The sequence below is a fragment of the Sciurus carolinensis genome, chromosome 16 (genome assembly GCF_902686445.1).
Source record: "Sciurus carolinensis chromosome 16, mSciCar1.2, whole genome shotgun sequence".
NCBI lineage: Eukaryota > Metazoa > Chordata > Mammalia > Rodentia > Sciuridae > Sciurus > Sciurus carolinensis.
In genome coordinates, this window is record NC_062228.1 from 52809754 (window position 1) to 52837738 (window position 27985).

At 56.6% G+C, this 27985-nt stretch overlaps 1 protein-coding gene across 5 annotated transcripts; it reads left to right on the forward strand.

Moving 5' to 3' along the window:
* Window positions 1-27972, forward strand: Nectin2 (nectin cell adhesion molecule 2). 5 transcript variants are annotated; one of them, XM_047528679.1, is made up of 10 exons: window positions 1-361; window positions 9626-9661; window positions 12004-12369; window positions 14043-14339; window positions 15863-15980; window positions 16618-16766; window positions 23886-23949; window positions 26031-26094; window positions 26213-26299; window positions 26864-27972. In XM_047528679.1, exons 1-10 carry the CDS (start codon window positions 274-276, stop codon window positions 27137-27139), a joined length of 1545 nt encoding a protein of 514 aa, XP_047384635.1. In that variant the 5' UTR covers window positions 1-273; the 3' UTR covers window positions 27140-27972. The 5 variants fall into 5 exon arrangements, with proteins under 5 accessions (XP_047384635.1, XP_047384633.1, XP_047384636.1 ...); XM_047528677.1 differs by having other exon boundaries at window positions 2-361; window positions 23796-23949; XM_047528678.1 differs by lacking the exon at window positions 9626-9661 and having other exon boundaries at window positions 5-361; window positions 23796-23949.
* Window positions 27973-27985: the final 13 nt, after the last annotated feature.

A 27985-nucleotide genomic window follows, 5' to 3' on the forward strand; every position in this document is an offset into this window, starting at 1 on the left:
AGAGCCCGGGTTCGACTCGGCCGGGGGGAAGGGAAGGGGTGGGTCCTGTGACGTCAGCGAGTCCGAACGGCCGGAGCTAAGCTAGGGGCCCGGGCGTGGATCCTAAGAGCGGGATCCGGAAAGCTGAACCAGAACCGAGCAGGGAGAAGAGTGCGCGACAGGAGCCGGCCCCGAACCGAATCCCTCAGGCACCTGCTCGACCGTTCAGCCGATCGGCGCACGCACAGTGGCCCGCAGGCCCCCGCCCCGGCCCAGTCCGCTCCCGGGCCCCCCATGGCCCGGGTCGCAGTCCTCCCGCCGTCAAGATTGTCGCCGACACTGCCGCTGCTGCTGCTGCTGCTGCTGCTTCTTCAGGAAACAGGTGAGCGAAACCGCGGACGCCCTTCCCTCCCTTCTGAGTGGAAGAAGCCCGAGAACCTTCCCCCACCTCACTCCTGGTTCACCGAGGCCCCGCTCTCGTGCCCCTTCCAGAATGTCCCTACCGACTCCGACGCCTTCCCCTACACACCCCATTTTGTCTGAGTCCCGAAAACCCCTCTGTGTCCCTCCCCTCACACCCTTCCTAATCCCCACCGCCCATGCTACCTGGGATCATCCGTCCCGGTTCCCCCTTGGTCAGATCCATGCGCCGAAGTGGTTAAATCTGAGATCTGTGGGAGGCCTCGCGCCCCCTCCCCATCCTGCGCTAATCTGCGATCCGGGTCTGGGTATCGGTCTCCGTTACCCGCCTCAGGAATGTGGGGAATGTGCCCCCACCCCCAGCAGGACGGTCGTGATGGTGTGGCAAGACGCTCCCCACCCCTCATTTTTCTTTCTTGGACGTCTGAGGCTAGGGGAGTCAAGGGCAAGGGCCAGACGTCGAGATCCTCTACGGGAGGGGCGGGGAGCGCGGACCTTGGGTCGGTGGCGGGCGGAGGATGAGAGTTCCTGCGGCCACCGGGGGGGAAGGGCCTGTGCTGGGCCCTCCAGCCCTGGACCTCAAGGAGTTTAAGGGCTCTGAACACTGGGTTCCAGAAAAATTAAGGGCTGGGGGGTTCCCTCTCCCGGGTCCCAGGTGAAATAGAGGCCAGAGGCTGACACTAACCGGGGTCTAAGTAGAACTGGGGGCAGGAGGGGCTCAAACTTCTGTGAGCAGGGGCCTCTGTCTCCTGGATTCGAAGTGGAACTGGGGACAGAAGGTTTAATTTCGTGGGTTTCAGGTTTAATTGTGGGCAGAGGACTGTCTTCGGAACCCCAGATACTGAGGCGGGCAAGGCACCCTGTCCTTTGGCCTCCAGATGTAATCAAGGACCAGAGGTTCTGCTGGAGGCTGGAGGCTTAGTCTGCCGCGTCCCTGGTAGAATCCCAGGCGAGGCCGGGAGTCTGGGTGCCCCCGCCCTCTGCAAGTGAGCGGTCAGTGGGGACGTCCCTGGGGAAGTTTTCCGGGTATCGCTTTCGCCAGCCTGGGAGGGGCAGGGCAGGAGCTCTCCTGCTCCCGGTTCCGGACTCCCGAGTTTCGAACTCCCGGTTTCGGGACCTTATCTTTCTTCTGGTCGCGCCTTTGTCATCACAGCCGCTTTGGGAGGCGGACGGGTGGAGCCGCCTGGCTAATCCCCGCGCCCCTCCCCACCTCACTGGGGGAGGGGTGCGGCCCCCAAAAGAAGAGAGGCTGAGACCAGACAGGTGAAGGCGGCGCTGGCCCCGCCCTTTGCAGGTGACCGGCTGTTTATTCCTAGCTAGAAATACTGGGATGATGGAGTTTCCCAAGGGTTTGCCCAGAATGGGGCTAAGGGTGAACCCCAGCTCACCCCTGACCTCCATGTCTCTGAGTTGTCATCCAGCCTTGACCCCTAGCTGTGAGCTGCTGGCCGCCTCCCCCACCCTCTACCTCTCCCTTCCCTGTCAGCGATAGGGAAATGAAAATGAGATCAGAACTCGCCATTGCTGGGAGAATTCCCAGAACCCAGCAGAACTTGCTCCAAGGTTGACTTGGTGCATAATCTCACAGCAGGTTCCAGATCACCCTCAGAAACAAGTACCTCTTCCTGTTCCCATTTCACAGATGAGGAAACAGAGGTGTAGAAAGGACAAGCCACTCTCCCAGAGTCCCACAGCCAGCTCCTGGGAGCCCAGATCCAGAGACTACTCTCAGTCCACCCTAGGCTGAGCTGGGCGGTCTCCCCAAAGTGCCTCTGAGCCTCTATTTCCTCCTTTGTAAAACTGAGGTGACAGTCTCTTCCCTGAAGGACCATTAGGAAAATTCAGAGTTCCCCTCAATGCCCCAAGAAAGCTGGGGAGGGGCCTTCCCCTTCCTGACTTTCCATTCTTCTGCCCCTGCTGGCTCAGGTGCTCCCCAGTGTCTGTCTGTCTGTCTGTCTGACCTCCTGCCCTCCTCACTTTCTCTCCACCTCTTCCTTTCTTCCTTTCTCATGCTCTCTCCCCTCCTGGGCTTCCCAGTCTCTCTGCATCCCTCCCCAGCCCCAGCTTCCCTTCTCCCATCCCGCCCTCTTCCCTGGACCTGCTCCAGCCCCGCCTTCCCCGCCCCTCACCTCCTGGGGACCCGGGAGCACCACCTGGACCTGGCTGCCCGCTCCCCCCTCCTGCTCAGCTCTCACTGCTCATCCATGTCAGGCAGGCAGCCCCACGCAGTGGAGGGGGATGGGAGAGGGGACTGCCGGCCTGGCTGTCTCTTCTTGTTAGGGAAGGGGGACTGAGCAGAGGAGAAGCGCTGCTGAGCAGAGGAGAAGCGCGGGCAGGGAACGGCATAAACAGAGGACAGAACACAGGGATGGGGACAGAAGCCAAAAGGGGAAAGAAGGTCAGAATCAGATTCAGGGATGGGGTCAGGGACACTTATGAGACAGGAACAGAGAGATGGAGAGAGGAAGAGACACAGCCACATGGACGGGCAGAAAGGCACTGGAGAGGGACAGAACTGTGCAGAGGGAGCTAGAGGGACACCAGGATGAAGGCAGAGAGACAGAGGTTTGGTGACAGGTGGGGAACCCAGAAGACTCCAGCTGAGGGAGAGTGGAGATGCCATGACCCAGGAAGGTCAGGGCACCGGCGAGCCTCAAGGCCAGTAGCGTGGGGGCCACAGGAGTGGTGGACATAAGAGGGACAGGGAGTAGTGCACTAGGGCCAGCTCCCCCGCCCCTGCCTGGGACGCTGTTACATTTTTAATGTCCCAGCAATGCTGAGAAATGGAGCAGGAGGCGGAGGAGAAGAGGGGACCCAGTGAGAAGGCTGGAGCAGTTGAGAAAGTGTGTAGACGCAGGGAGATGGTGGGAGACCCAGGAGGCAGGGAGGTCCCCGGGTCTGAGACACAGAGAGCCAGACTACAGAGATCAGAAGACCCAGGCCAGCAGACGGAGACCTCTGAAGATAGAGATGCCTGGCCTAGAGAGGTCCTGGCTATCTTCCTGGCTAATGGCACTTTTAAAATTTATTTATTTATTTATTCATTCATTTTTGGTACTGGGGATTGAACCCAGGGCACTCTATTACTGAGCTACACCCCCAGCCCTTTTTATTTATTCATTTTTATTAAAATTTTGAGACAGAGTCTCACTAAGTTACTGAGTCTGGCCTTGAACTTGTGATCCTCCTGCCTCAGCCTCTGTCACTGGAATCACAGGCTACGCGCTGCTTTGTTTACGTCATCAATAAGAATGTTCTAAAATCGACTGTGGCTATGGGTACACAATTGTGTGAACAAACCAATAGGCATTAAACTTACTCTTTAAATAGGGGGGGGTGTATTATACGGAAATTTTATCTCAGTAAAACTGTTCAAAAAAGATGGCTGGGAACATCCCTCGGGTCAGAGTGCTTCCTTAGCACACAGGAGGCCCTGGGTTCTATCCGCAGCACCAGAAGAGTGAGTGAGAGACAGAGAGAGAACTGAGACAGAGACAGGCCAGGGGCCTTGAGGATTAGAGACAGAGGAGCAGGGACCCTCAGAACCAGAGGCGGAGGTGAGAAGATCCTGAGAGACAGATGATGAACTCTTGAGTCTCCAAGGGGAGAATTAAGAAAAGACTCAGGACGCAGCACATTTAGGGGGCCCGGGCCTCAGAGAGACAGACACTGAGGTGTAAAGGCTCAGGAAGCAGGGAGCATGTGGGAGGGATCTGCCCTGGGGAGCAATCTTAGAGCATCATCCCGAGGAAGGTGGGCTGGGCCCCCCTTCCCTCCCCAGGCCTGCAGGGCTGAGCTCCTAGGGGAAGGGAGAGGCGGGGAGGGATCCCACTGCGCCCCAGTGCTCCCAGCCCAGTGCTCCCTGCCCTGCCTGATGTGTGACGAAGACCAGAGGCGGGCAGAGGACCAGGCCCAGACCCTCAGCCCTGCTCCAGCCCGGCTCTGTGGGGGTAGGCAGCGTGGTGAATGCAACTAATTAACCAACCAAGTGGCTCAGGCAGCCGCCGAGCCCACTGCTCAAAGCACGTGGCCTTTAAGGGCCTGCTGGAGTCCTGCCACGCCCTGCCCTGTGTTTTATGGGTTTGCAGGGGGCACGCCAAGCCCTGAGGACTCCAAGAGCCCACTTCCTCCCTTAGATCCAGGAGTCCAGGCCCCAGCCCTCCCCCAGGGTCCATGAGTCACCGTGACCTTCCTCTGTGCCTTGGTCAACTCCTCCTGAATCTCAAGATCTCAAATTCTGTATCTCTGTCCCCTCAAGTTCTCCCTGGGCTTTCCTAATGACCTGGGCAGCCCCCACTCTATGAGGCCCAATTCACAGAAAAAAGAAGTGTGTTTGGGGATCCAACTGACACTTCTATAAAGCTATCACCAGTCTGGCTTGCCCAGGGAAGCAGAGGGAGCTGGGTGTTCCCACAGCGACTCTTTGTCCCTTGGCCATGGTGCCATGTCCCCATCAGGGTCAGGACACGGCTCCCTCCCAGCAGTGTGCTGGGGGCCGGGATCTAACTCCAGGTCAGCCGCCCTCCTGCCTGCATTTCGCCCGCCTCCACCTATCACGTGGACCCTTCCCACAGGCTTCCAGTTCCCAAGGAGTCTTCTTGCCTTCCCCTGCCCGAACCCTGTCTCACTCCCATCTACGTCTGTGTTTCCAGTCCAGCTCCTCCTCCAGTTTCTGCCTCACTCCTTTCTGAGGGATCTTGCTAAAGCACTCAAGCCTAACCCCGTTCCTCCCCCATCGTATAACCCTCCACGACGCCCCAGTGCCCTCAGGAAAAAAGCCCACCCTTTGGTGCAACCTCCCTGTGGGATCTAGCACCTTCACGAGTCCTCATTCCGCGTCTTCACCCAGCACATTCATGGAGCGCCTACGGTGTGCCAGGCACCGTTCTAGGCTCCGGGATATAGTAGTGAACAAGATGGACAAAGATCTCTGCCACTTGGCACTGATGCTCTGTGCGGAGAAAGACAGGGCGCTGGCTGCCCGGCAGGTGGTGATCGGTGCCATGAGGTAGAAGCTGGCTCGAGAGAGTCCTTGTTATCACCAGTATTGTGGTCAGGGAACGTCTCCTGAGCAAAACATCAGAAGGAAGTGAGGGAAGAGCCTGGTGACGTGGGGACGGGGAGAGTGCCTGGAATGTTGGAGGAAAATTGGAAAAACCAGTTTGGCTGCCACAGGAGAGAGGGTGGGAGATGAGGTCAGGCAGGGGGTGACTGAGCAGCCTGTCATCCCAGCGGCTGGGGAGACCGAGGCAGGAGGATGGGCCAGCCTCAGCAACTTAGGGAGACCCTGTCTTCAAATAAAAATAAAAAATAAAAAGGACTGGGGGTGTAGCTCAGTGTTTAAGCACCCCTGGGTTCAGTACTGGCACCAAAAAAAAGAGGTGGTGGCTGAGGACATGCAGGGCTCTGTGGGTCACTTTGCTCTGGTGAGGAGCCAGCCACAGGCAGTCCTTGGGCAGTTCCCAGCAGGATCCTCCTGGCTACTGTGGGGACACCTCTGAGGGACAACCGCAATCTCAGGCAGGAGGGCTAGTGGATTAGACGGGGGGAGTTGGTGGAGGGATCACCTAAGGCCTGACTGCAGATCAGTTCACACCAAGCGTGCAGGATTTCCTGATGGAATCGACGAGGGGGAAGAGGTAGAGAAGGCTGGCTCCAAGGTTGCCATCTTGAGCCCTGTTGAGGCAGAGATGCCTTAAAAACGGACTGTTTGGTCACACGTGGTGGCACATCCCAGCAGGAGGATCACAAGTTTGAGGCCAGCCTGGGCATCTTAGCGAGACCCTGTCTCAAAATAACAAATATAAAGGGCTGGGGTGTAGCTCTGTGGTAGAGCACCCCCAGGTCCAATCCCCAAGATCATGCAAAAAGAAGGTCCTGACCACGCGTCCCTATGGGAGCTTAGAAAGAGGCGCTTACGCAGCAGGACTCGGAGCCCACGCCGTCCTCCATTCAGCAAACCCCAAGCATCTGCTAGGGCCGTCCTCTGTTGCAGAGCCCAGGGGGGGCGTCTGGGACAAGACTAGAGGACCCCACCCTGTGGCGCTGACTGGGTTGAAGAGAGAGATCCTGTTGCGAAACAGAGACCGGGAGGCACAGGGCTAACGGACATAAGCAGCTGAGGAGGAGAGGGAGCGAGGCAGGTGACCCGTGGGGCAAGAAGATGGGTGAGAGCTGATGAAGAGTTGGCGGCGTGGGGAAGCCGAGGGTGGGTTTTCCAGGGGGGTTTTGGTGCTGGGATGGAAGTCAGGGCCTTTCGAATGCTAAGCACATCCCCACCCGAGTCCACCCCAGCCCCACACAGCTCGGCACCACCCTGGTCTCAGAAGGGGAACCTTAAAGTCACTGGGACTGCTTTTTTTTTTTTTTTTTTTTTTTTTTAAATAAAAAGTACTTGAGGGGCTGGGGAGATAGCTCAGTCGGTAGAGTGCTTGCCTTGTAAGCACAAGGCCCTGGGTTCGATCCCCAGCACCCAAAAAAAAAAAAAAAGTACTTGAACTAAGCGATGATAATAAAAGTTTAAAATATCTCTGGGACGAAACAGTACTCGGATGCACATTTATAACTTAAACTACTTGTATCGGGAAGAAGCTAGATGAACAATTAAATTATTTTCAAATTAGGTGGTAGGAAGGAAAAAATAAGAGTAGGTGCAGAAATATATGAAATAGAGAAGGGATAATACAGCTAGAAGTTGGTAAAAGTCAAACAAGTCTTATCAAGAAGAAAGCAAAAGCACAAATTAATATCAATGGAAAGAGAGATATCAAAATAGCCCTACAGATGGCTAAAAATGCATTCAGGTAATATTACGATTGCCCGCCAACATGTGTGGCTTACATAACACGGTCTGTATTAGAGAAGGCTCGGGCGCCGCTGAGAAAGAAGACTGTGTACTCAGGCGTTGATGGGCGAATAGTCCATATGTCTGTTAAGTCTAAACTATCGAGCGTGTGTTTTAGTTCTCTAGCTTCTTTATTTAGTTTTTGTTTGGAGGATCTATCCAGTGGTGACAGAGGCATGTTAAAGTCACCCAGTATTATTGTGTTGTGGTCTATTTGATGCTAGAAACTGAGAAGGGTTTGTTTGACATAAGTAGATGCTCCATTGTTTGGAGCATGAATATTTACGGCTGTTTGTCACATTGATGTATAGCTCCCTTAAGCAGTGGGCAATGGCCTTCTGTCCCTTCTGATTAACTTTGCTTGAAGTCCACTTTATCCCGTGTGAGGGTAGAAGCCCTGCTTGTTTTCAGATCCACGTGAGTGATGTTTTCCCATCCTTTCACCTTCTGGCGGATTTTGGCGGTGCTGGGGATCGAACCCAGGGCCTTGTGCTTGGGCAAGCACTCTACCAACTGAGCGATCTCCCCAGCCCTGGACTGCTTCTTAAGGACCACTTTCTTAGGAGATTCAGGACCCTGCGGGGGTGTGGGCTCCTTCAGTCTGGGGTTCAGCTTCCCCAGTGGTCTCCTCCTGATACCCCCTAGACTGCCCTTTCTCAGACAGGTCAAGACCTGCCACCTCGGTCATCGTGATGTTCTTTCATGCTGATAATTGTTGCGCCATATTTACCTCCCCCACCAGAGTATCAGCCCTGGCCACACGTACCTGCTTTGTCCTGTCACTTCTGTGACCTCTGACCCAGCACAGGGCCTGGTATTCACCCAGAAGTGCTTATTGAGCCTCTGTTGAATGCCAGGCCCAGATGTTGGAGCTGGGGTACGGCAGGGAGTAAGACAGACAGATCCCTGTCCTGAGGGGGCTAAGCCTTGGACCTCAAGACCTGTTTGTTGAGCGGCTCTGTGTCTTGGATTACCTGTGAAGGAATAGCAAGCAGGTTCTCTTAGGGTTACCTTTCTCTGACCCCGTTGCCAAATTCTAGTCAGTCAGAACCTTATGGTATTTGTTTTTTGTTTGTTTGTGCTTGATTTTTGGTGGGGGAATAGTTGTTTTAAATGTGAATTAGCAACCTACATGGAAGGGTCTAGATTGTCAGAAAAATCCAGACAGGGCCGGGCACTGTGGCCCACGCCTGCAATCCCAGCCACGCGGGAGGCCTAGACAGGAGGATCCCAAGTTCGAGGCCAGCCGCAGCAACTTTGTGAGACCCTGTCTCAAAAAATAAAGGGGCTGGGGAGGAGCAGCTCAGTGTAGAGCACCCCGGGTTCAGTTCCCAGTACAACAAAAAGGGAAAAAGCACTGTAGAGACCAAAGCCAAGAGGCGCCTGCAGCAGAGGCAGCTGCCAGTTGCCCTGGTCTCTCTGCCAGGCCCTTCGAAGAGCCCGGGAGGGAAGATCCTTCCCTGAGATTCTCACGGGAACCCTGGAGTTGGGGCTTGAACACCCCAGTTTTACAGGTGGAGGAACTTAGGCTTGGAAGAAGGTTCCCCCAACTGGGAGAGGACAGAGCTGGCCGGAAGCCCATGCTGGGTGGTTCCTAGGTGCCACACCGTGCCCGCCATTGCCGTCCCTCCAGAGTGGTGAGGCCATTTCCCACATTTGATGGGAGAATGACGTTTGTGTCGAGGTCGGCCTTCACTGATGGCTTCTTATCTGAAGCCCCTGTACAGGGGACTACTGTCCACTGGGACCCCTTCCTCAGGATCTCCTGTCAGTGTTCTGGCTCCTGGGGGGCAGGCAGAGGGAACCGGGCAGCCCTTTCCCTGACGCGGGTCACGCGCCCTGGCCTTGCCTCACCTCAGGCGAGTCCAGGGCCTCTTGTAATTATCCGGACCTCGTGGTGTTTATTTGCCAAGCTCTGATCTCGAGTTTCCTGTGTCCCTGCACTGCAAACATTCTTTGATACTCATAACAACCCTGGGAGGTGGGCACCATTATTATCCTGGCTTTATAGCTGCGAAATGGACACAGAGGTTAAGTGACTTGCCCAGGGTCACACACAGCAGAGTCAGGACTGGAACCACTAGGTTTGTGCCTGTGTGCTGCCTCGCACAGCAGGACGTCCTTCCTGGCCCTGTTTTCCTTAAAGTGAGAAAACAGGGCTGGGGGCGGCCCTCACGGTGGAGCGCTTGCCTAGCAGCTCAGGCCCTGCGTCCGGTTTCAAAACTGCATGCGCACATCCTAGACGGCCGGAGGTCTTATTAAGTGGGGCAAGTTTATTGCTGCAGAGGGAAAAAATGAAGTCTGTTCTCATACTTAGCATTTTTTTTGTGTGTGAGATGTGTAAAACATTTATACATGTGTTTTTTTTTTTCCTCCCCCCAGCGCTGGGAATGGAACCCAGAGTCTCTCACATGCCAGGCAAGTGCTCTACCCCTGAGCCACCTCCCCAGCCCTATCTTGTATATTATTTAGAGACAGGGTCTCACTGAGTTGCTTAGCGCCTCGCCGTTGCTGAGGTTGGCTTTGAACTGGTGATCCTCCTGCCTCAGCCTCCCCAGCTGCGCCCAGCTCCCAGCTATTTTTTATTTATTTTTGGAGGATTATTTTACTCCAAACATTTTATAATGAAAAATTTCAAACATGGGTGTAAGTCAGAATAATAGCCTCCCTCGGCCTCTCCGTGTGGATTTGTTCTAGAATATTTTCTACACAACCACAATTTAATTTTCACACCTAAGAGTATTGACAGTAATTTCCATATTAGTGTATAATCTAGTTGTGAGCGTGTGAAATATCTATTTGATCTTCCTCCTGACTCCTGGCATACAATTCCTAAAATCCTTGGACGCTCCTAAGTTTGAGTCTTATTCTATGTTAAAGAGCTGACTGTTGCTGGGTGCGGTGGTGCAGATCTGTAATCCCAGCAATTTAGGAGACTGAGACTAGAGGATTATAAATTGGAGGCCGGCCTCAGCAATTTAGCAAGACCGTGTCTTAAAGTAAGACTAAAGAAGGACTAGGGATGTGGCCTTGGTAGAGTGTCCCTGGGTTCAATCCCTAATACAGAAAGAAAGGAGATAAAGAATTATTGGTCAGCAGCCGCTGCACTTTAGGTTGGGGGCTGGTCACCGGAAGACCAAGGCAGGATTAGAGGGTAGGGACTTGCAGCCCCACCTACAACCTCCAGGGAGGAGGGAGGCGCAGAGTTGATCAACAATGGCCAACGATGTCATTCATGGTGCCTACGCAGTGAGGCCCCCATAAACCTTCAAAGGACACTGAGCTTCCTGATTGCTGAACACAGGGAGGGTGGCATGTCCACAGAGCTTCCCACAGGTCTCCCCCTGTGTCCCTCTTCATCAGAATGCTTTGAAATATCCTTCAGAGTAAACCAGTGCACATTTCCCTGAGTTCTGAGCCAGTTGAACAAATTAATGGACCCCAAGCACAGTGGCACACATCTGTCATCCCAGCGAGCTGCTGTTTCAAACTTAAGAAAAAAAGAAAGAAAGAAAGAGCCTGGTGCAGGTAATCCCAGAGAGGGTGAGGCTGAGGAGGAGGCAGGGGGATCACTAGTTTGAGGCCAGCCTACACAATTTAGTGAGACCCTGTCTTGAAATTTTAAAAGTTTAAAGGTCTGGGGATGTGTAAAGTGCCCCTGGAGTCAATTCCTGAAACCAAAAAAAACAAAACAAACTTTGAAAAAAATGAAAAAGAACTGGGCACAGTGACACATGCCTGTAATTCCAGTGACTCAGGAGGCTGAGGCAGGAGGATCATGAATTCAAGGCCTGCGTCAGCAACTTAGTGAGGCCCTAAGCAACTGAGACCCTGTCTCAAAACCAAAGATAAAAAAGGCTGGGGATGTGGCTCAGTGGTAGAGCGCCCCTGGGTTCAATCCCCAGTACAAAAAAATGTTTAAAAAGTTGCCTTTGTTCTTGTTTGAGACAGGATTTCCCTACATTATGGAGACTGGCCTTGAACTTGATACACCTGCCTCTGCCTCCTGAGTTGCTGGGACTACAGGTGTGCACAACCACACCTGTGCAAAAACAATTCAGTGGAACCCGAGGAGGGAACTACGGTGATACCAGTGTACAGCCAGTGAGTCAGGAGTCCAGAAAAACGAGGGGCTTGTGTTTGGCGTCTGAAGGCGGCAGAGGGGGCATCTTGGGAAATGAGCCCTCAACCTGTGGGATCAGATGCAGTGTCCAGGGCCAGCGCCCGAGCTGAGTGGGAGGACTCCCCACCGGCGTGTGTTGCTTGATGCGGCCGGGCATGCGGGGAGGACCCCCACGAGGCTGGTATCAGAGACGGGTTGTGGCCAGGCGCAGTGACTCAGGCCTATAATCCCAGCAGTTTAGGAGGCTGAGGCAGGAGGATTGCAAGTTGGAGACCAGCCTCAGCTACTTGGCGAGGCCCTAAGCAACTTACCAAGACCCTGTGTCTAAATGAAATAAAAAATGGGCTGGGAATAGGACCTGGGTTCAATTCCTAGTACCAAAAAATACAAAGAAAGAAAGAAAGAAAGAAAAGTGTGTTGTGAGAGTCGGGAGAGCAGCCGAGTCACGGCTGTGTCTCTCCACTCCACTAGCTCAGACCCCAGTTCCCCTAAGTTTCCTGAGATGGTCTTTGCTAACTGGTTTCTTTTGGAAGAAGAGACCCCCATCCCACCTGGGGCCAGTTTCCCCGTGGTATGGCTCAGCCTGGTCTGGAGGTCTCCGGTCCCTCATCTAGCTGACCTGTCCTCCTCTCCTCAGGCGCCCAGGATGTGCGGGTTCAGGTGCTCCCAGAGGTGCGGGGCCGCCTGGGGGGCACCGTGGATCTGCCGTGCCTCCTGCTGCCACGCACCTCGGAAGTGCGCATCTCACAGGTGACCTGGCAGCGCCTGGACGCGGCGGCCGTGGCTGCCATCCACCCCTCCTACGGCATCGACTACCCCAGCCCGAAGTCCAACAAGGAGCGACTGTCCTTTGTCAGAGCTGGACAAGGCACAAAGACAGACCTGTGGGACGCCACGCTGGCCTTCCAGGGACTGATGGTGGAGGACGAGGGCAACTATACCTGCGAGTTTGCCACCTTCCCTAACGGCACGCGCCGGGGGGTGACCTGGCTGAGGATCATAGGTGAGCCGGGTGGGTGCGACCTGGAGTAAGCCCCTGCCAGTCTTTCTCTGTCTCAGCTGGTCACTTTCCTGCCATCTTCAGTCAGTCGGCAGACGTCCACCTACTGTGTGCCCGATGCTTTTCCACGTGCCAAGGATACAGCAGCCAACAAGGCATTCTTTCAGCAAATATTTATTGAGCATCTACTATGCCTAGGCACACTCCCGGGCTCTGAGGAGAAAGCAGTTTAAGGGAACCCCCTGTGCCCCAAGAGCTCACACTGCTGTCAGGGGGCGCCAGAGAGTAAGTCATGTAAGAAAAATGAGAGAGTAAGTCAGGGCCAGCGGGGTGGCCCTCGCCTTCGGGAGGCTGAGGCAGGAGGACCACAGGTTCAAAGCCAGCCTCAGCAACTCACCTTGGCCCTAAACAACTCAGTGAGACCCTTTCTCAAAATAAAAAAAATAAAAAGGGCTGGGATGTGGCTCAGTGGTTAGATGCCCCTGGGTTCAATCCCTGGTACAAAAAAAAGACTCCCAGACTTTGACTCCAGCAGGAGGTGACTGGCATAGCCAAGAATGAGAGACTGAGGAGGTGTCTGCCCCAGGGCTGCGCCTTCTCAATGAAGCCCGGAAATCCCCCAAGATGCCACCTTCCTCCAGCAACTTTCCCGAAGCCGCATCACCCTGGATGCATTATTTCCCCCTTCTCAGCCCCAGAGAGTTGGAAGCCCCCTCCCCGCCCCTGGGTAGTGCTTCCCTTTGCAGAGAGCTCGCAATCGCGACTCCTCCCCACAACGCAGAGGCAGCTGTCCTCCCGCCCTGGCGGAAGTCCCTCTTCTGTGCATCATCCGTTCTCTTCAAGAGAGATTCCCCAAGGGTCTGGTAGCACGGCTAGTAGGGCCCTTGCCTAGCGTGCACTTGGCCCTCCCCAGCACCGCAAAATTAATTAATTTATGTATTTACTATCGTTAATAATAACAGTGAAAGAATTCTTGGAGAACACTTACTAGGCACAAGACAGTTTACGTACAAAGAATAAAGCAGCCAGCCTCCGCCCTCCTGGAGAAGCAGGTGATCCATGAGCCACTAAGGAAAGCCAGACAGAGGTCAGGGACGTTGCCTTGAGGCCTTGAGGAAGTGACGCTGAGGCTGGTGTCCAAGACCCCGAAGTGGCTGGCGAGGAACTGAGGGTGGCAGGTGGGGAGTCCCTGGAACTCTGATGGTGGCCCCAGCCAGGTCCCCTGGGCCAGGAGCCTCCCGGGGCAAGTGGAAGGCCTGGGCTTCTCAGGGTCCCTCTGCACCTCCCCGGGGAGGAGGCAGGATGGGTGGGCGGGGCGGTCGGCAGGGAGGGCGGTAGTGGGGAGGGCAGCAGAGGCGGGGTGCCGGTGTGCAGCGCCGGGTGGCACAGGCAGGGCGCGCTCCGGGTTCTCCAGTGGGAGCTGGCTGCTGCTCCTCTTGGAGGACTCCGTCCCTGTCCTCTCTCCTCCTTCCTTCCTTCCTTCCACACTGGAGGTGTCAATTTCTTTGATCCACTCCACAGTCCGACAGGCAGGGGACATTGGTTTTCCCCAGCTGACAGGAGAAGAAACGAAACCCAGGCAAGCTGCCTGGCCAGCACCACCGCCTGCTGCGCGGCAGAGCTGGGACTGGAACCCAGGCGGTTGGGAGTGACGCCCCCTCTGCTCCTCTCCCCAGCTCAGCCCCAGAACCACGCTGAAGCCCAGGAGGTCACGTTCAGCCTGGAGCCCATGCCCGTGGCCCGCTGCGTGTCCACAGGGGGCCGCCCGCCTGCCCGGATCACCTGGATCTCCACCCTGGACGGGGAGGCCAGAGAAAGCCAGGAGTCGGGGCCCATACCAGGCACAGTCACGGTCACCAGCCGCTACACTTCGGTGCCCTTGGGCCAAGTGGATGGGGTCAAGGTCACTTGTAAAGTGGAGCACGAGAGCTTCGAGGAGCCGGTTCTGCTGCCCGTGACGCTCTCCGTGCGCTGTGAGTGCACCCGAGGCCACCCTGCCCCGCAACACCGCCCACACTGGCTTCTCTGTGCCACTGTCTACACTGCTTGCACTGGGTCCCTGGAGCCAGTTCTGCACTGCCTTCCTGCCGGTCGTCTGCACTGGCTCCTGGGGGCAAGGTCTCCTGTCCACACCGACTTCACAGGCTCTTGCCACGCCACCCCCGTCTGTGGTCAGCTGAGAGGGGCGTGGAGGGGCACTGTCCTCCCAGTTCTGCACCCAGCCACATCCCATTAGTAACAGAGTCACCCTGGGGATTATACACCAAGAAGCTGGCAAACACATTGGGGTTTTTCTTTTCTTTTCTTTCTCAATTTTATTTTGTTACCAGGGATTGAACCCAGGGGCACTTGACCACTGAGCCACATCCCCAGCCCTATTTTGTATTTTATTTGGAGACAGGGTCTCCCTGAGTTGTCTAGGGTCTCACTACATTGCTAAGGCTGGCCTTGAACTTGGGATCCTCCTGCTCGGCCTCCCAGGGCCCTGGGATTACAGGCGTGCACCACTGCACCGGGCCAGAGATCTGGTTTTCAGCATACAACCGTCCCCAGCATCACCGAGTGCCCTGACGGTCCTTCTCGCCTGCCCTGGACCATGGTCTACACTGCCCGACCCAACAGTGTCCACTCCACTTCCCATGCTGTCCAGATCGTCTCCCGTGGGCACTGTCCAGAGCAAGCCCCGGAAAGCCCTGCTCCCCGGCACTGTGTACACTGACCTCTCTGGGCCCTCTTGATTCTGACCCCTGCCAGCATTCTAGGAGGGTTCCTCTGGAAACTGCCCACGGTGACACCCTGCAGTGTCACCCAGAGAGCGCGTTCCAGACCCGGGCAAACACTAACTGTACGAGGAGTCTGCTTGCTGGCCAGGCCATGCCTGCATTTGCCCTGGTCCCCAACCTGATCTACACTGGCTCCCTCGGGCTGTAGTCGTCTGCACCAGCATGTGCACAGGCTGCCCGAGCCTCCCAGCCTAAACAGGTTGGCAGACACTGGTCTGACCTCTCCTGCCCACATTGTCCACCCTGGGCACATCAAAAATAACAACTGGGCACGGTGGTGCACACCTGTAATCCCGGCTATTTGGGAGGCTGAGGCAGGAGGATCACAAGTTCGAGGCCAGTCTCAGCAATTTAGCAAGACCCTATCTCAAAACAAAAAATAAAAAGAGACTATGGATGTACCTCAGTGGTACAATCCCCAGCACCAGGGGGGAAACCAGCGCGCGCGCACACACACATACACACCCATGCACACACACGCAGGCACTCGTTATCCATAGTGGCTCCTCAGGTACCAACAGCCTTGAGTAATAACGTCCTCAAAGTTTCCCACAGTGGCCTCAGCAGAGATGGCCTAGGGTACCCACCGCGTCTTGCGTCTCCAGGTATGCCCCTTGCCACCCACTCCTTTTTTATGGTTCCTGTCTAGAAGCTAATCGTCCACTTCCTCTGGGATCATCCCTGTCTCTGACCCAGACACCCCTTTCCCCTAGATCCCCCCGAGGTCTCCATCTCTGGCTACGATGACAACTGGTACCTTGGCCGTAGTGAGGCCACCCTGATGTGCAATGTTCGCAGCAACCCAGAGCCCACAGGCTACGATTGGAGCACGTGAGTGCTGAGGACCCAGAACCTATGTCTGAGGGAGGAGGCTGGGCCTGGACCCCAGGGCCTGAGGGAGGAGGCTGGGCCTGGACCCTGGGTCTGAGGGAGGAGGCTGGGCCTGGACCCTGGGTCTGAGGGAGGAGGGCTGGGTCTGGACCCCTGGGTCTGAGGGAGGAGGCTGGGTCTGGACCCCTGGGTCTGAGGGAGGAGGCTGGGTCTGGACCCCTGGGTCTGAGGGAGGAGGCTGGGCCTGGACCCTGGGTCTGAGGGAGGAGGCTGGGCCTGGACCCTGGGTCTGAGGGAGGAGGCTGGGCCTGGACCCTGGGTCTGAGGGAGGAGGACTCTGGAGTTGACTCCTTGGTCTGAGGGTTGAGGAGGCTAGAGTTTGGTCTTCTGGGTCTGAAGGTGGAAGAGGCTGGTGTGTGGACTCCAGGGTTTGTCTGGGGTGGAGGGCTGAGGCCTCAACTCCTTTGAGGGAGGAGGGCTGGGGCCTCAACTCCTGTGTCTGAGAGAGGAGGCTTGGCCGTTGGGCTCCTGGGATAAGCCAGGTCACTGGAGCTCGGCTCCTGAAGCTGGACCATCGGGATAGGCCTGTGCTCCCTGTGGACCCTGCCGTGCCCCTTACCTGGCCCTCCACCCCCAGGATTTCAGGCGTCTTCCCAGCCTCAGCTGTCGTCCAGGGCCCCCAGCTACTGGTCCACTCAGTGGACCGACTGGTCAATACCACCTTCATCTGCACCGTCACCAATGCTGTGGGCACAGGTCGCGCCGAGCAGCTCGTCTTGGTCCGAGGTAAGTGGGTCTTGGGACCAAGTATGGAGACCCCGCCTGCTTCTGTTTGTCTCTCCCAGGCTTGGGCGACTTTGGGGAAGGCCATGCTGCCACCCTGGAAGGATGGGATACAGACCCGCCTCGCTGACCACAGATGAGCCCAGTTGGGTGCTTCCCTCTGGGCTCTTGGGCTGGGATCTGGACTTGAGGTGCCCGGAGTTAGGAGGTCGAGACCTTTATGGGGCATCCTAAAAGCCAAGGCCTGGGCAGGGCCTTGAGGGAGAAGCCCAGGGAGCAGCTACAGTCCAGCTCAGGAAAGCTCAGCCCCTGCACAGTGAGGGGCTGCCACAGAAGCCACAGCTCTGCGCCCGACTCGGGAGCGCAGACCAGCCCCAAGACATGTAGCCGGAGGGGAGCAGCAGGAGCCAGGCCTGGGCCCGTCACGGAGATGGGGTCACATCATCACTGTCCAGCCACACACTTGGGGCAGGCCGGACTGTCACATGCCTGGAGACAGCCACGTGGGCATCCAGAGCTGAGAACAGAGTGCCCTCCTGTCAGGAGCATGGCCAGCAGGACCTGCACGCAGGACACCTGCGGCTGGGAGCTCTGGGCAGGGAAGCGAGGAAATCCAGACGGACACCAACCTGGTGTAACCCCACACACCCAGACCTATTGTCACCAAGACACACGCCAGGGAGAGCAGTGGCACCAGCCAAGACACACTGAACAAGGCCAATGACACTGGCCAGAGCCCTTGAGACTTAGCACGTGCCTGGAAAGAGCCACTCTTAGAAACACCTTATGGGTGAGTATCCACACGTTCACCTGTGCAGACACTCAGCTCAGGAACGGTGGCCCCGACGGGGGAGCAGAGTCCCCTGAAAACACAACCACAGACACAGGGACCAGCTCCCAGGCACAGCCACCGCCAGAGACCCCTGACCTAGATGCACTCACATCTGCAGGGAGTCCAGACGCTGGCCAGGGAGGTGGGCCAGGCTTCCTCAGAAACACTGCCACAGACGACAGACCCCAAGAGACAGTGGGCCTCGCTCGGCACATCTGACATACTTGGAAGGAGACACACACCACAGGACAAGAGTCTCACATGCAGAAACGTCAGGCCTCAGATGTGAGTGCTCAGAAAGACACCAAGGACAGCTGGGAGGCGCCTGGAACTATCTAGAAACTCAGTTATGAAGATTCCCTGTCCGTCTTTTTGGTACTGGGGATTGAACCCAGGAGCATTTTATGATGGAGCCACATCCCCAGCCCTTTTTATCTTTTATTTTGAGACAGGGTCTCACTAAGTTCTTAAGGGCCTTGTTAAGTTGCTGAATCTGGCCTTGAGCCTGCCACCCTCCTTCCTCAGCCTCCCGAGTAACTGGCATCACAGGCATTTGCCACTGTGCCTCGCTGGAGAGTCTCACTTGACAGGTCATCCTCTGGCAAATATTTGCTGAGGTCGCCTCTTTGCCAGGAGTTCTCCTTGTTGTTGGGACTATTGTGGTGACATTAGAGGTGCTGTCCTGCCTTAGAGGCACACCCAGAGGAGGCCATCTCCCAGCAACACCAAGCTGGAAACACCCCACACCTCTACCCGGAAACATGGCCCGGAAACTGATGTCCCTGCCCACCCTCAGGAGGCACCGCCTAAGCATGCAGCCCGCAGAACACAGGCTCAGCTCACTTAAGTAACAGTCTGCCCCACGGGGGGACCCCTAGCACATGGGGCATCGTTAGGACAAGTGCCAGGATTTGTCTCCATTCCCCCAAGGGTAGCCACAGACCCATGACAGGTAACATCTTCACAAGGACATGCTTCCAAAGATGGATGCCAGCAGAAATGGGGACACACTCAGCACCCTAGATCCAGTAGCAGACAATGAGTGCACCAGCAGACATCCACCCACCCACGCCCAAGAACACACCCAGGGCTCCGTCACATTGCTCCAAAAGAGTCACAGCCCGGCGTGGTGGCACAGGCCTGTAATCTCAGGAGGCTGAGGCAGGAGGATCACAGGGTGGAAGGCAGCCTCAGCAACTTAGTGAGACCTTGACTCAAAATTTAAAAAATAAAAAGGACTGGGAATGTAGCTCAGTGGCAGAGTACCTCTGGGTTCAATCCCCAGTAATACAAAAAAAAAAAAAAAAAAAATGTGGGGGTGTCGCCAGGACACACATCTTCATTCCCAGACACACAGACTCAGGTCAGAGGCACTCACTGTACAAAGACGCAGTTTGGGGTTCACACCAGCACAAACAGAGGTCCTCACACCTTGCCACCCCAGGACAGATGTCTCTAGGGAGGCTCGGCACTTCTGACCCGCAGACACATGAACAGACTCGGCCCTGGACTCCAAAGCTCCAAAGTTCAACCCCAGAGACAGAGCAAACACTCCAGCTGAGCCAGGACGTCAGCAGGTGCTGCTGACCCGCAGTCCCTTAAGAGTCATGTCACGCCCCAGCTCAGAGCGTAGGTGTGAGTTCAGCCGATCTCGGCATATGCGGGGGACTGCTTCCAGGAGCCCCCTGGATGCCCAGGCAGTGTCTAAATGGCCTGGTATCTGCCCAGAGCCCACGCACAGCCTCTGCACCTGAAATCATCCCAGGATGACTTCCAAGACAGGTCAAAGCTGCGGAAGTAGTTGTTACGCTGTGTCGTTGAGGGAGCTGTGACAAGGAAGGTCTGGACAGGGTTCAGTACCGAGTTTTGGTTGTTTCAGTGCAGGGGCTGGAACCCAGGGCCTTGCACGTGCTAGGCAAGCTCTCTACCGCGGAGCCACATCCCCAGCCCTTTTTATTTATTTTGGGTCAGAGGCTCATTTCGTGAGCCTTGAACTTCTGAGCGTCCCACCTCAGTCTCCCAAGCGGCTGAAGCTGTGTGCTCGCCCCACTGTACCTGGGTCTCCTTTTTTTAATGCCTTATGCACGTCACGACGCTGATTCGCCAGCCTACTGGGTCATGAGCCCTTGCTGGGAAGCCCCGCTCTAGGGCTGGGGTGGGTGTGGGGTGGGCACTGCCCAGCGCGCGGCAGGCCCTGGGTTCATCCCCAGCACCACACACAAAAATATTTGAAAGCACTGATTTCAGTGGCCCAGAGGTGAGCATGGTGGTGGCATCTAGAGTCCCAGCTACTTGGGAGACAGAGGCAGACCAGGTGGGCAGCTCAGCAGGACCCCATCTCAAAACCAAAAATAATAAATAAGTAAAAGAAACAAACAGAAGCAGACAGAAGCCCTCAGGAGCCAGGATCCCAGCCCCTGCTGTGTGCAGAGGGTACAGGATGGGCATCCGTTGTAAATGAAGCCCCCTGATCTCCGTCAGGCCAGTGCATGGAGGTGGGGAAGGGGTTGGTGTGAGAGGGCCTGTGCGCTTCTGTCTCTGTCCTTGGTGTGGGTGCTGAAGCCCCCTTCCTCCTCCCTCCTCTCATTTCCTCCTTGGCCCCCGGCTCCATTTCCGCCTCAGCCTTCCCTCCCCAGACCTCCAGTGCCCCTGCTCAGCCACTGCAGGCCTGGACATGCTGGGCTGCGTGGCCCAGGGAGGAGACAGGGCCCGTCACCACAGGGTCAGGCACTCCTGGTCGCCCCTGAGGGAGGAACTGTCGGGGCCCCTGGTCCTCCTCAGATGCCCAAGAGCTTCGGAGTCATAGATTGGTACTCAGGATCCAGCACGGACCCGACCTCAGAGTTCTTGTGAGGTCCCAGTTCGCCAGAGGTGGCTGCAAACGCAGGCACCTGGGGTGCCCACCGGTGAGTGGGAGTCTGCTGCCCACTCCGGGCCTCCACTGCCACGGTGCCAGGCAGAGGAGTTCCTGGTGCCCTGTGAAGTGTCAGCTGGCGATTTTGACTTTTTGGTCTTGACTTGTTTGCAGTGCCAGGGGTCAGACTCAGGCCCTGAGCACGCCGGGCCAGCGCTGCACCACCCCCTGGCCCAGCGATTTTAATTTTTGAGGGACACCGCAGGTGTTGGTGCCTACCTGGGGAGCACCAGCTGGCAGCCCCCCTCCTGCACAGCACCCCTTGGAGCAAGGGGTCCAGAGGCAGCTCCTGCTCCTCTTCTCTCTGTCACCGCCCCCTAAGCCCTGCGCTGACCCTTGGGTCTTGGGTCTCCCCACACCTCACCCCCAGATGTCCTTCTTGACCTTGTGTCTCCCTCTCTCTCTCCCTCTCTCTCTACCCCCCTTCCCCTCCCTCCTTCTCTCTCCTCAGACACCCCCCAGGCCTCTTCCCGAGACACGGGTCCCCTGGTGTGGGGGGCTGTGGGGGGGACACTGCTGGTCCTGCTGCTTCTGGCTGGGGGATCCTTGGCCTTCATCCTGCTGAGGGTGAAGAGAAGGAAGAGCCCGGGAGGCAGCGGTGGAGACAGGGGATCCTACGATCCGAAAACTCAGGTGTTTGGGAATGGGGGCCCCGTCTTCTGGACGCCAACATCCCCGGGTCCCATGAGGTCAGATGGCAAGGACGAGGAGGAAGAGGAGGACGAGGAGGCGGAGGCGGAGGAGGGCCTCATGTTGCCCCCGTCCCCAGCGCTCAAGGACGACATGGAGTCCCAGCTGGACGGCTCCCTCATCTCGCGGAGGGCGGTTTATGTGTGACCCAGAGACGGAGGGACAGAGACAGCCTCCCAGCAGCTGCCAGCCAGGGCTGCAGACCGGCTGGACTTGTCTGGCTGGCTGACCTGGATTTGAGACGCTACCTCCCGCTTTCCAGGGTTGGAGGGAAGGTGGAATCTCGCACTGGACGCCCCCTTTCTCCAGGGCTGCAGGGGGAGGGGCGGCCCTGGGAGCCGAGTGACGGGGACTCAGAGAGACCCCTCAGAGACTTGCTCTTGGCCCTAGCCGGCCCCTGGCCCCATGACACTCAGGAGTTAATAAATGCCTTGGAGGAAAACTTCAGGGGTGTCTTGTAGTACATTAGACCCCCTCTTTGGGTCCCGTGGAAAGAGTGGGTGGGTCAGGGACTACCCAGTCCCAGGGGTTGGAAAGAACTGAACTGGGCCCCCAAGGGGGCAGCCTGTGGGGGCTCAGACCACTTGGGTGCCCAGGACTCCTGGAGCGAGTGGGACTAGGAATTGGGTCACTGGCTGGGGCTTAGAGGCTGGAGCGTTGGGACTCCTGGGTCCCAGGACAGAGGCGGGGTGACCACACTGGCTGGAGGCCTGAGTTCACCAGGGGAGTGAGGCTGGGCACCTGGACTCCTGGGCCCTTGTGGGCGGGGGGCTGGCAGGAGCCAGGGTGCCAGTGTTCCGGGTTTGGAGAGGATGTGCGGGCAGAGGGCTCCGGTCTCACCCGCCGCAGGCAGCCCAGCCCAGACCCCTCTAGGTAGCTGAGGACCTTGAGAAGGGAGGGCCACTTGGCCCCTGTTTTGGCATCCTTGAGGTTACAGGGCAGGTGTGGGTCTGGGAGCCCAGGAAGGCCCACCCCCTGCCCTCCCAGTGGCCCTTAACGGGCCTTCCTCCACCCTTGCTCCAGGGCGCGACCTCAGGGGAGTCTCGGGGATTCAAGGTGGCGTCCCTCCCGCTCCCCCAAGTAGAAAAGTCCCGGAGCTGCCAGGCTCAACCGGAGGAGAAGGGCAGACTTTAACCCTGGCGCTCAGCTCCAGAGCCTCTGTGGCCCCCGGGAAAAGGGGGCCGGCGTCCAAATCTGCCTCCCAAGACTTTCGTGAGATCCAGCGAGGACACACGCAGGACACCTTCTCAGGGCTGACAGCCAGCTGGGGACCCACCGAGCATTCCTGGGCTCGCGTGGACGCCGCGGACTCTGCAGAGCCTGTGCCGGGTGCGCTGGAGGCACGTGGAGGCCTAGACGCGCCTAGCCCACCCTCCCCGGGGGCACGGTGGGCGAAGACAGAAGAGCCAACTGGGGTGACGGTGTGTGTGGACTGAACACGATCCTTGTCCCCGCAACTCCTTGTCCCCGAGCTCTGAAGCCCGGCTGGGGACTGGGAAGCTGGAAACTGGATGCAGACGGCATCCCCTGGGAAGCTCCCTCTCCTCATCTGGACAGTGGGGTTGGTGTCACGGTGACACCGGGACTCTTCACCCTCGTTCCTTCCTGTTGATGGTCCACCCCACCCTCTGGAAGCAGGAGGGCGGGTGTTCTCTCATCTGGCATGTCCCTGAGTGCTGTTTCCAAACCTGCCCTAGACATCTGGCAAACAGCTGCTGTGCACCTGACCTCGGCTCTCGGACTCATGGGGAAATTGGCAAACAGGTCAAAACTTCAGGAACTACTGGGAGAGGCAGATGTGGGACGTAAGACTAGGAACCGCTGCCCCAGAAAGGAGCCTGGGGACCTGGACTCTCAAGTCCTTCTGCTAGTCCGGAGGAGACTCCATCCCCCATAATGAGTGAGGGGTTCTGCTCCTGGGCCCAGCATCTCCCCCACTTCTCTACCTTTTAATTGATCCTCCATCTCCTTCCTTCTCTCTCCTCTTCACTTTGCCCCAGCCCCATATCTCCTTGCTAGTCCTTAAAAGCACCGTGAGGCAGGGCTGGGGATGTAGCTCAGCAGTAGAACACTTGCCTAGCATGAGCAAGGCCCTGGGTGCAATCCACAGAACTGCAACAAACTAACCCAGGGTGCTGCCTCAGGACCTTTGCACTGGCGGTTCCTCTGCCTGCAGCACACTCAGACATTCTCATGGCTCACCCTGCCCCTCCTTCAGGTCTTTACTCAAATGTCCCCTCACAGTACATCCCGTCTGCACTCCATCACTTCCTTATTGCCTTTGTCGCTCTGCATTTTTATCCTCTATCACTGATTCCCATCTGGCATATATGATGTCACAGCCTTTGTTCGCTTTGGCCTCCCCACCCATCCTGAACTAAAGTTCCACGAGGATGGAGATTGGGTGTGTGTTCACTCCTCCCCACACAACAAGCCTTCCTTACTCGCACTCAGCACGGATGAGTGGAATGAAACAAGCTCCCCCCTTGCAGTGGGAAGGAGGAGGGCAGGCGGGGGATGACTCGCAGGGCGGGACTGGGAGTGGGGAGCGTGGCTTCCTCCTGGAGCCCCCCTCACTCTGTCCTTCTCCTTGCAGAAATGCCCAACACGGCAGGTGCAGGGGCCACCGGTGGCATCATTGGTGGCATCATCGCCGCCATTATTGCTACTGCTGTCGCCGCCACAGGCATCCTCATCTGTCGGCAGCAGCAGAAGGAGCAGAGGCTGCAGGGGGCAGAGGAGGAGGAAGAGTGAGTGGCTGGGAAAGGCTGGCAGAATTGGAGGGCACTGGGCGGGGGCTGTGGGCGGGAGAAGATCGTCCATGATGACTTGGGGACACAGACCAGACTACCTGGAACTTCCGTGGGTGGGGAGGAAAGTCTGACAGCACTGCAGAGACGTTGCCAGACCCAGGTTCCTGCTGCCTTGTTGCTCCGCTTTCCCTAGAGTGTGGTCTTCATTTGCATCCCAAGATGGCCCCCTACTCATCCACCACGGTCTTTGTATATGGTAACCAGACAAGCCATCCTGACCTCAGCACCAACATTCTGGCCAGTGGGAATGGGGAACAGCTGGCAAATTAACCATTACTTCTTTTCACTTCCCATTGGCCAGAACTTAGTCACAGAACTTAGTCACATGGTTGCCCCCAGCAGCAAGGGAAGCTGGGAAATGTAGTTCTTATTTTTTTTGTTTAATTTTTTGCAGCACTAGGTATTGGACCCAAGGGCACTCGACCAGGGAACTACATCCAAAGCCCTTTTTAATTTTTTATTTTGACACAAGGTCTCGTTAAGTTGCTGAGGGTTTCACTAAATTACTGAGGTGGACTTGAAATTGAAATCCTCCTGCCATAACCTGCCAAGTTGCAGGGATCATCGGCGTGGGCCGCCACCCAAGCCGTAGTCCATATTCTGAGTGGCCACGTGCCCAGCTGATCACTCTGTTAGGATGAGAAAGAGGGAGACTGGATATTGGGGGAAACTGGCCGTGCTCTGTGTGCCAGAGTTGGTGAGATGCATTTTGTGTGTGTGACCCCTGCAAAGTCTCTTGCCCATTCACAGACTAAACGTGTGCTCAGAAATCCTGACCTGGAGGGTGGGCCACAAGGATGAAATAGACATGTTTTCAAAGGGTTCACACAGTGAATGGATCATGGAAATACTTTTCAGAAGGAACTAATGCTGCTTGTTTTGTGGATCAGGAGTTTCAGAGAGCAGAAATTCCACTGCTGAAATTCATCCCACAAACATTCTTGTGGCCAAATATTTCACAAATAACACCATCAGGTACAGTGGGGGGAGTGGAATGCACATTCCTTCTGGGCACAGTGACACACACCTGTGATCTAGTCACTCAGGAGGCTGAGGCAGGAGGATCGCAAGTTCATGACCAGCCTCCATATAAGCAACCGAGTAAGACCCTGTCTCAAAGTGAAAAAAAGGGCTGGGGATGTGACTCCATGGTTAAGTGTCCCTGGGATTCAATCCTGCAGCACCAAAAAAAAAAAAAAAAAACCCCGACAACAACACAAAAACACATTCCCGGGCCCCCCCAAACTTACTGGATCACAACTTTGGGGAAAGGACTCAGATCCATGTGTATAACAAGCTCCCCAAATTATTCTGATGCATGGAGGGACTGAGGACAGTGAACCAGTCTTCATCCTCCAGGCAGTTCCAGCCAACAGATGCTCTTGGTCTTCTGTGTGCCGGTCAGTGCTGAGCCCCAGGTGCCCTGGCCCTGGCCTCCTGGGGCTCACAGTGGGGAGGAGACAGACCCGTTAGAGACGCAGGGTCAGAGGGGCGCAAGGGAGTTCAGGGAGGGCTTCCTGGAAGCGGCGGCAACAGGGCTGATGGCGGCATAGCAAGTACCCATCATTACTAGGTAAACAGGATGCTTTGGTCTGTGGCTGGGAGAATGGGGGACCTGGCTGAGGGATAAGAAAGCACAGCGTTGGAGTGGCGGGGGGAAGCACAGCGTTCATTTAATCCTTTTTTTTTTTTTTTTTTTTTTTAACAAACCTCTGAATCCTGCGGCCTGGGGACACCGATGGTGACCCAGGTCCTGTTCTTTTCTTCCCAGAGCTCACAGTAGGGTATGGTAATTGAACACTATCATAAATAACATTTCAAGTACACGTTCAGGAAGCTCCCTGAGGGGCTGCACAGCTAGATGTGACCCAAGTTCCTGATCCTGGGCGGGGGCGGAGTCTGCGGGCGACGGGGCGGGGCCGCAGAAAGGGCGGGGGGCGAGAAGGAAGCAGAGCACGCGACCCTGGGGTAGGGGCTTTCTGAGGTCTTGGCCTCCACCTGACCTACCTACCCCGCAGCCTGGAAGGACCGCCCTCCTACAAGCCACCCACCCCAAAGGCAAAGCTGGAGGAGCCAGAGATGGTGAGCATTTCCCCTGGAACCCGAGCAGTCCCCACTCCCCACCCACCTTTGGGGCGGGCGGGCTGGCGCTAGAGGCCCTATGGCTCCAGACCTGCCCTCTCCCCCACCCCCGCCGCAGCCCTCCCAGCTCTTCACTCTGGGGGCCTCGGAGCACAGCCCACTCAAGACGCCCTACTTCGACGCCGGCATCTCGTGCACTGAGCAGGTAGGAGCTCAGGAGAAGACAGATGGGTTTAGGGCCTTGGGACTAAGGGTTAAGGGTCAAGCCCTGACATGAGACCTAGAGTAAGGGTCAGACTCAGGCAGGCTAGTCTGGCTGGAGTGACCACATGAGGTGTATCAGGACGCGAGGTGAAGGGCATCCGGGCAGCGCAGGTGGGTGAGCGCCTGCCCTGTGCCTGGAGCTGGGTCGGAGCAGTAGCGTCACTCCCCTCAGTGGTGTCCTGGAGGTCAGGGGTCAGACTGTGGCTGAGACAAGCTGAGGTTCAAGGAGCTGTTTAGGACTCAAGGTTAAATAAAGTCAAGATGAGGTAAAGATTCATGGGTAAAGACAGGAATCAAGTGGCAGAGGCCCCTGAGGTCCCTGCTCTGGGCTTTGGGTTGGAGGTGGGCAGGCTTATGGTTGTCCCAGTACAGCATCAGCTCAGGGGACCAGGGGTGGCAGGAGTGGAGTCAGGTCTGACTGGCACAGGGGAGAGGGTGGGCAGGGTTTGTGGGACTTTCATGCTCAGGAGATGACCTTGAGTTCCAACTCCCTCCCCATCTCCAGGAAATGCCTCGGTACCATGAGCTGCCCACCTTGGAAGAGCGGTCGGGGCCGCTGCTGCTGGGGGCCACAAGCTTAGGGTCCCCTGTGCTAGTGCCTCCAGGGCCACCTGCTGTGGAGGAGGTTTCCCTGGATCTAGACGAGGACGAGGAGGAGGAAGAAGAGGAGGAAGACTATCTGGACAAGATCAATCCCATCTACGATGCCCTATCCTACCCCAGCCCCACTGATTCCTACCAGGGCAAAGGCTTTGTTGTGTCGCGGGCCATGTATGTGTGAGTCGCCATGACTCTGACCTCTCCCTTGTCACCTGATCCCTTAGCCTTCTGCCAGGGATCTGGTGCCCCTGAACTCTGGTCAAGCCACTATCAGTTAACACATGTGCATCCCATCAATGACTTCCACTTTGGTGGCTCCACTGTGACCTCTCACCCATGATCTCTGACCCAGAGAAACCTGTCATGACCAAGGAAGCTTGATAACTTTATCTCCTGAGGCAGTGGGTAGGGAGGATATGTTTCTGCACAACCTCTGACCCCAAGGACTCTTCTGAGACTGTGACCTTCGACCATACCACTCCCACCCACATCTCCACTCCCCACAAACCTCCCCGCAAGATGCTGCACCTCAGATTGGTCTCAGGCAGTGAAGTCCCAATGGGTCTGTGATGGTGGGCATTATCGGTTCCCTGCTGCAGACCTGAGCCCTCCAGGCAGCGGAGCCCCCCTTGTGCCCTCCCCACCTATTCCCCAAAAGGGAGAGGAAGGGATTCCCCAGGCCAAGGCAGAGCTCTCCCATCTCCCTCCTGCAGGCAGGAGTCTCAGGGCCCAAACCCTTCCCTGAGCCCCACCACCCCAGTTCCTGTCTACAGAGCATGAAGCCCCAGCCCAGTGCTAGATGGGGTGAGCCTCTGCAGAGTGTGCCTTGACAGCCCAACCCCAGGAGGAGCATTTACTGTTACCTTGAAGACTACTGCATCCCTTTACCCCTGCCTGGAGGGATGAGACCTGAATATCCCCCTTTGGGGAAAAGTGGGTCACCCGGGTTGGGGGTAGAGGATATATTGTTTTGTAAACTAGAATTTCCTACAAAATATGAATTTATACTTTGAACAGGTCTTGTGTT

Coding starts and splice junctions, on each gene's coding strand:
- Nectin2 (XM_047528677.1), top strand. CDS start 274: ATGGCCCGGGTCGCAGTCCTCCCGCCGTCAAGATTGTCGCCGACACTG. Junction 15,981..16,617: donor ACAGGCTACGATTGGAGCAC/GTGAGTGCTGAG, acceptor CTCCACCCCCAG/GATTTCAGGCGTCTTCCCAG. Junction 26,095..26,212: donor AGCTGGAGGAGCCAGAGATG/GTGAGCATTTCC, acceptor CCCCCGCCGCAG/CCCTCCCAGCTCTTCACTCT.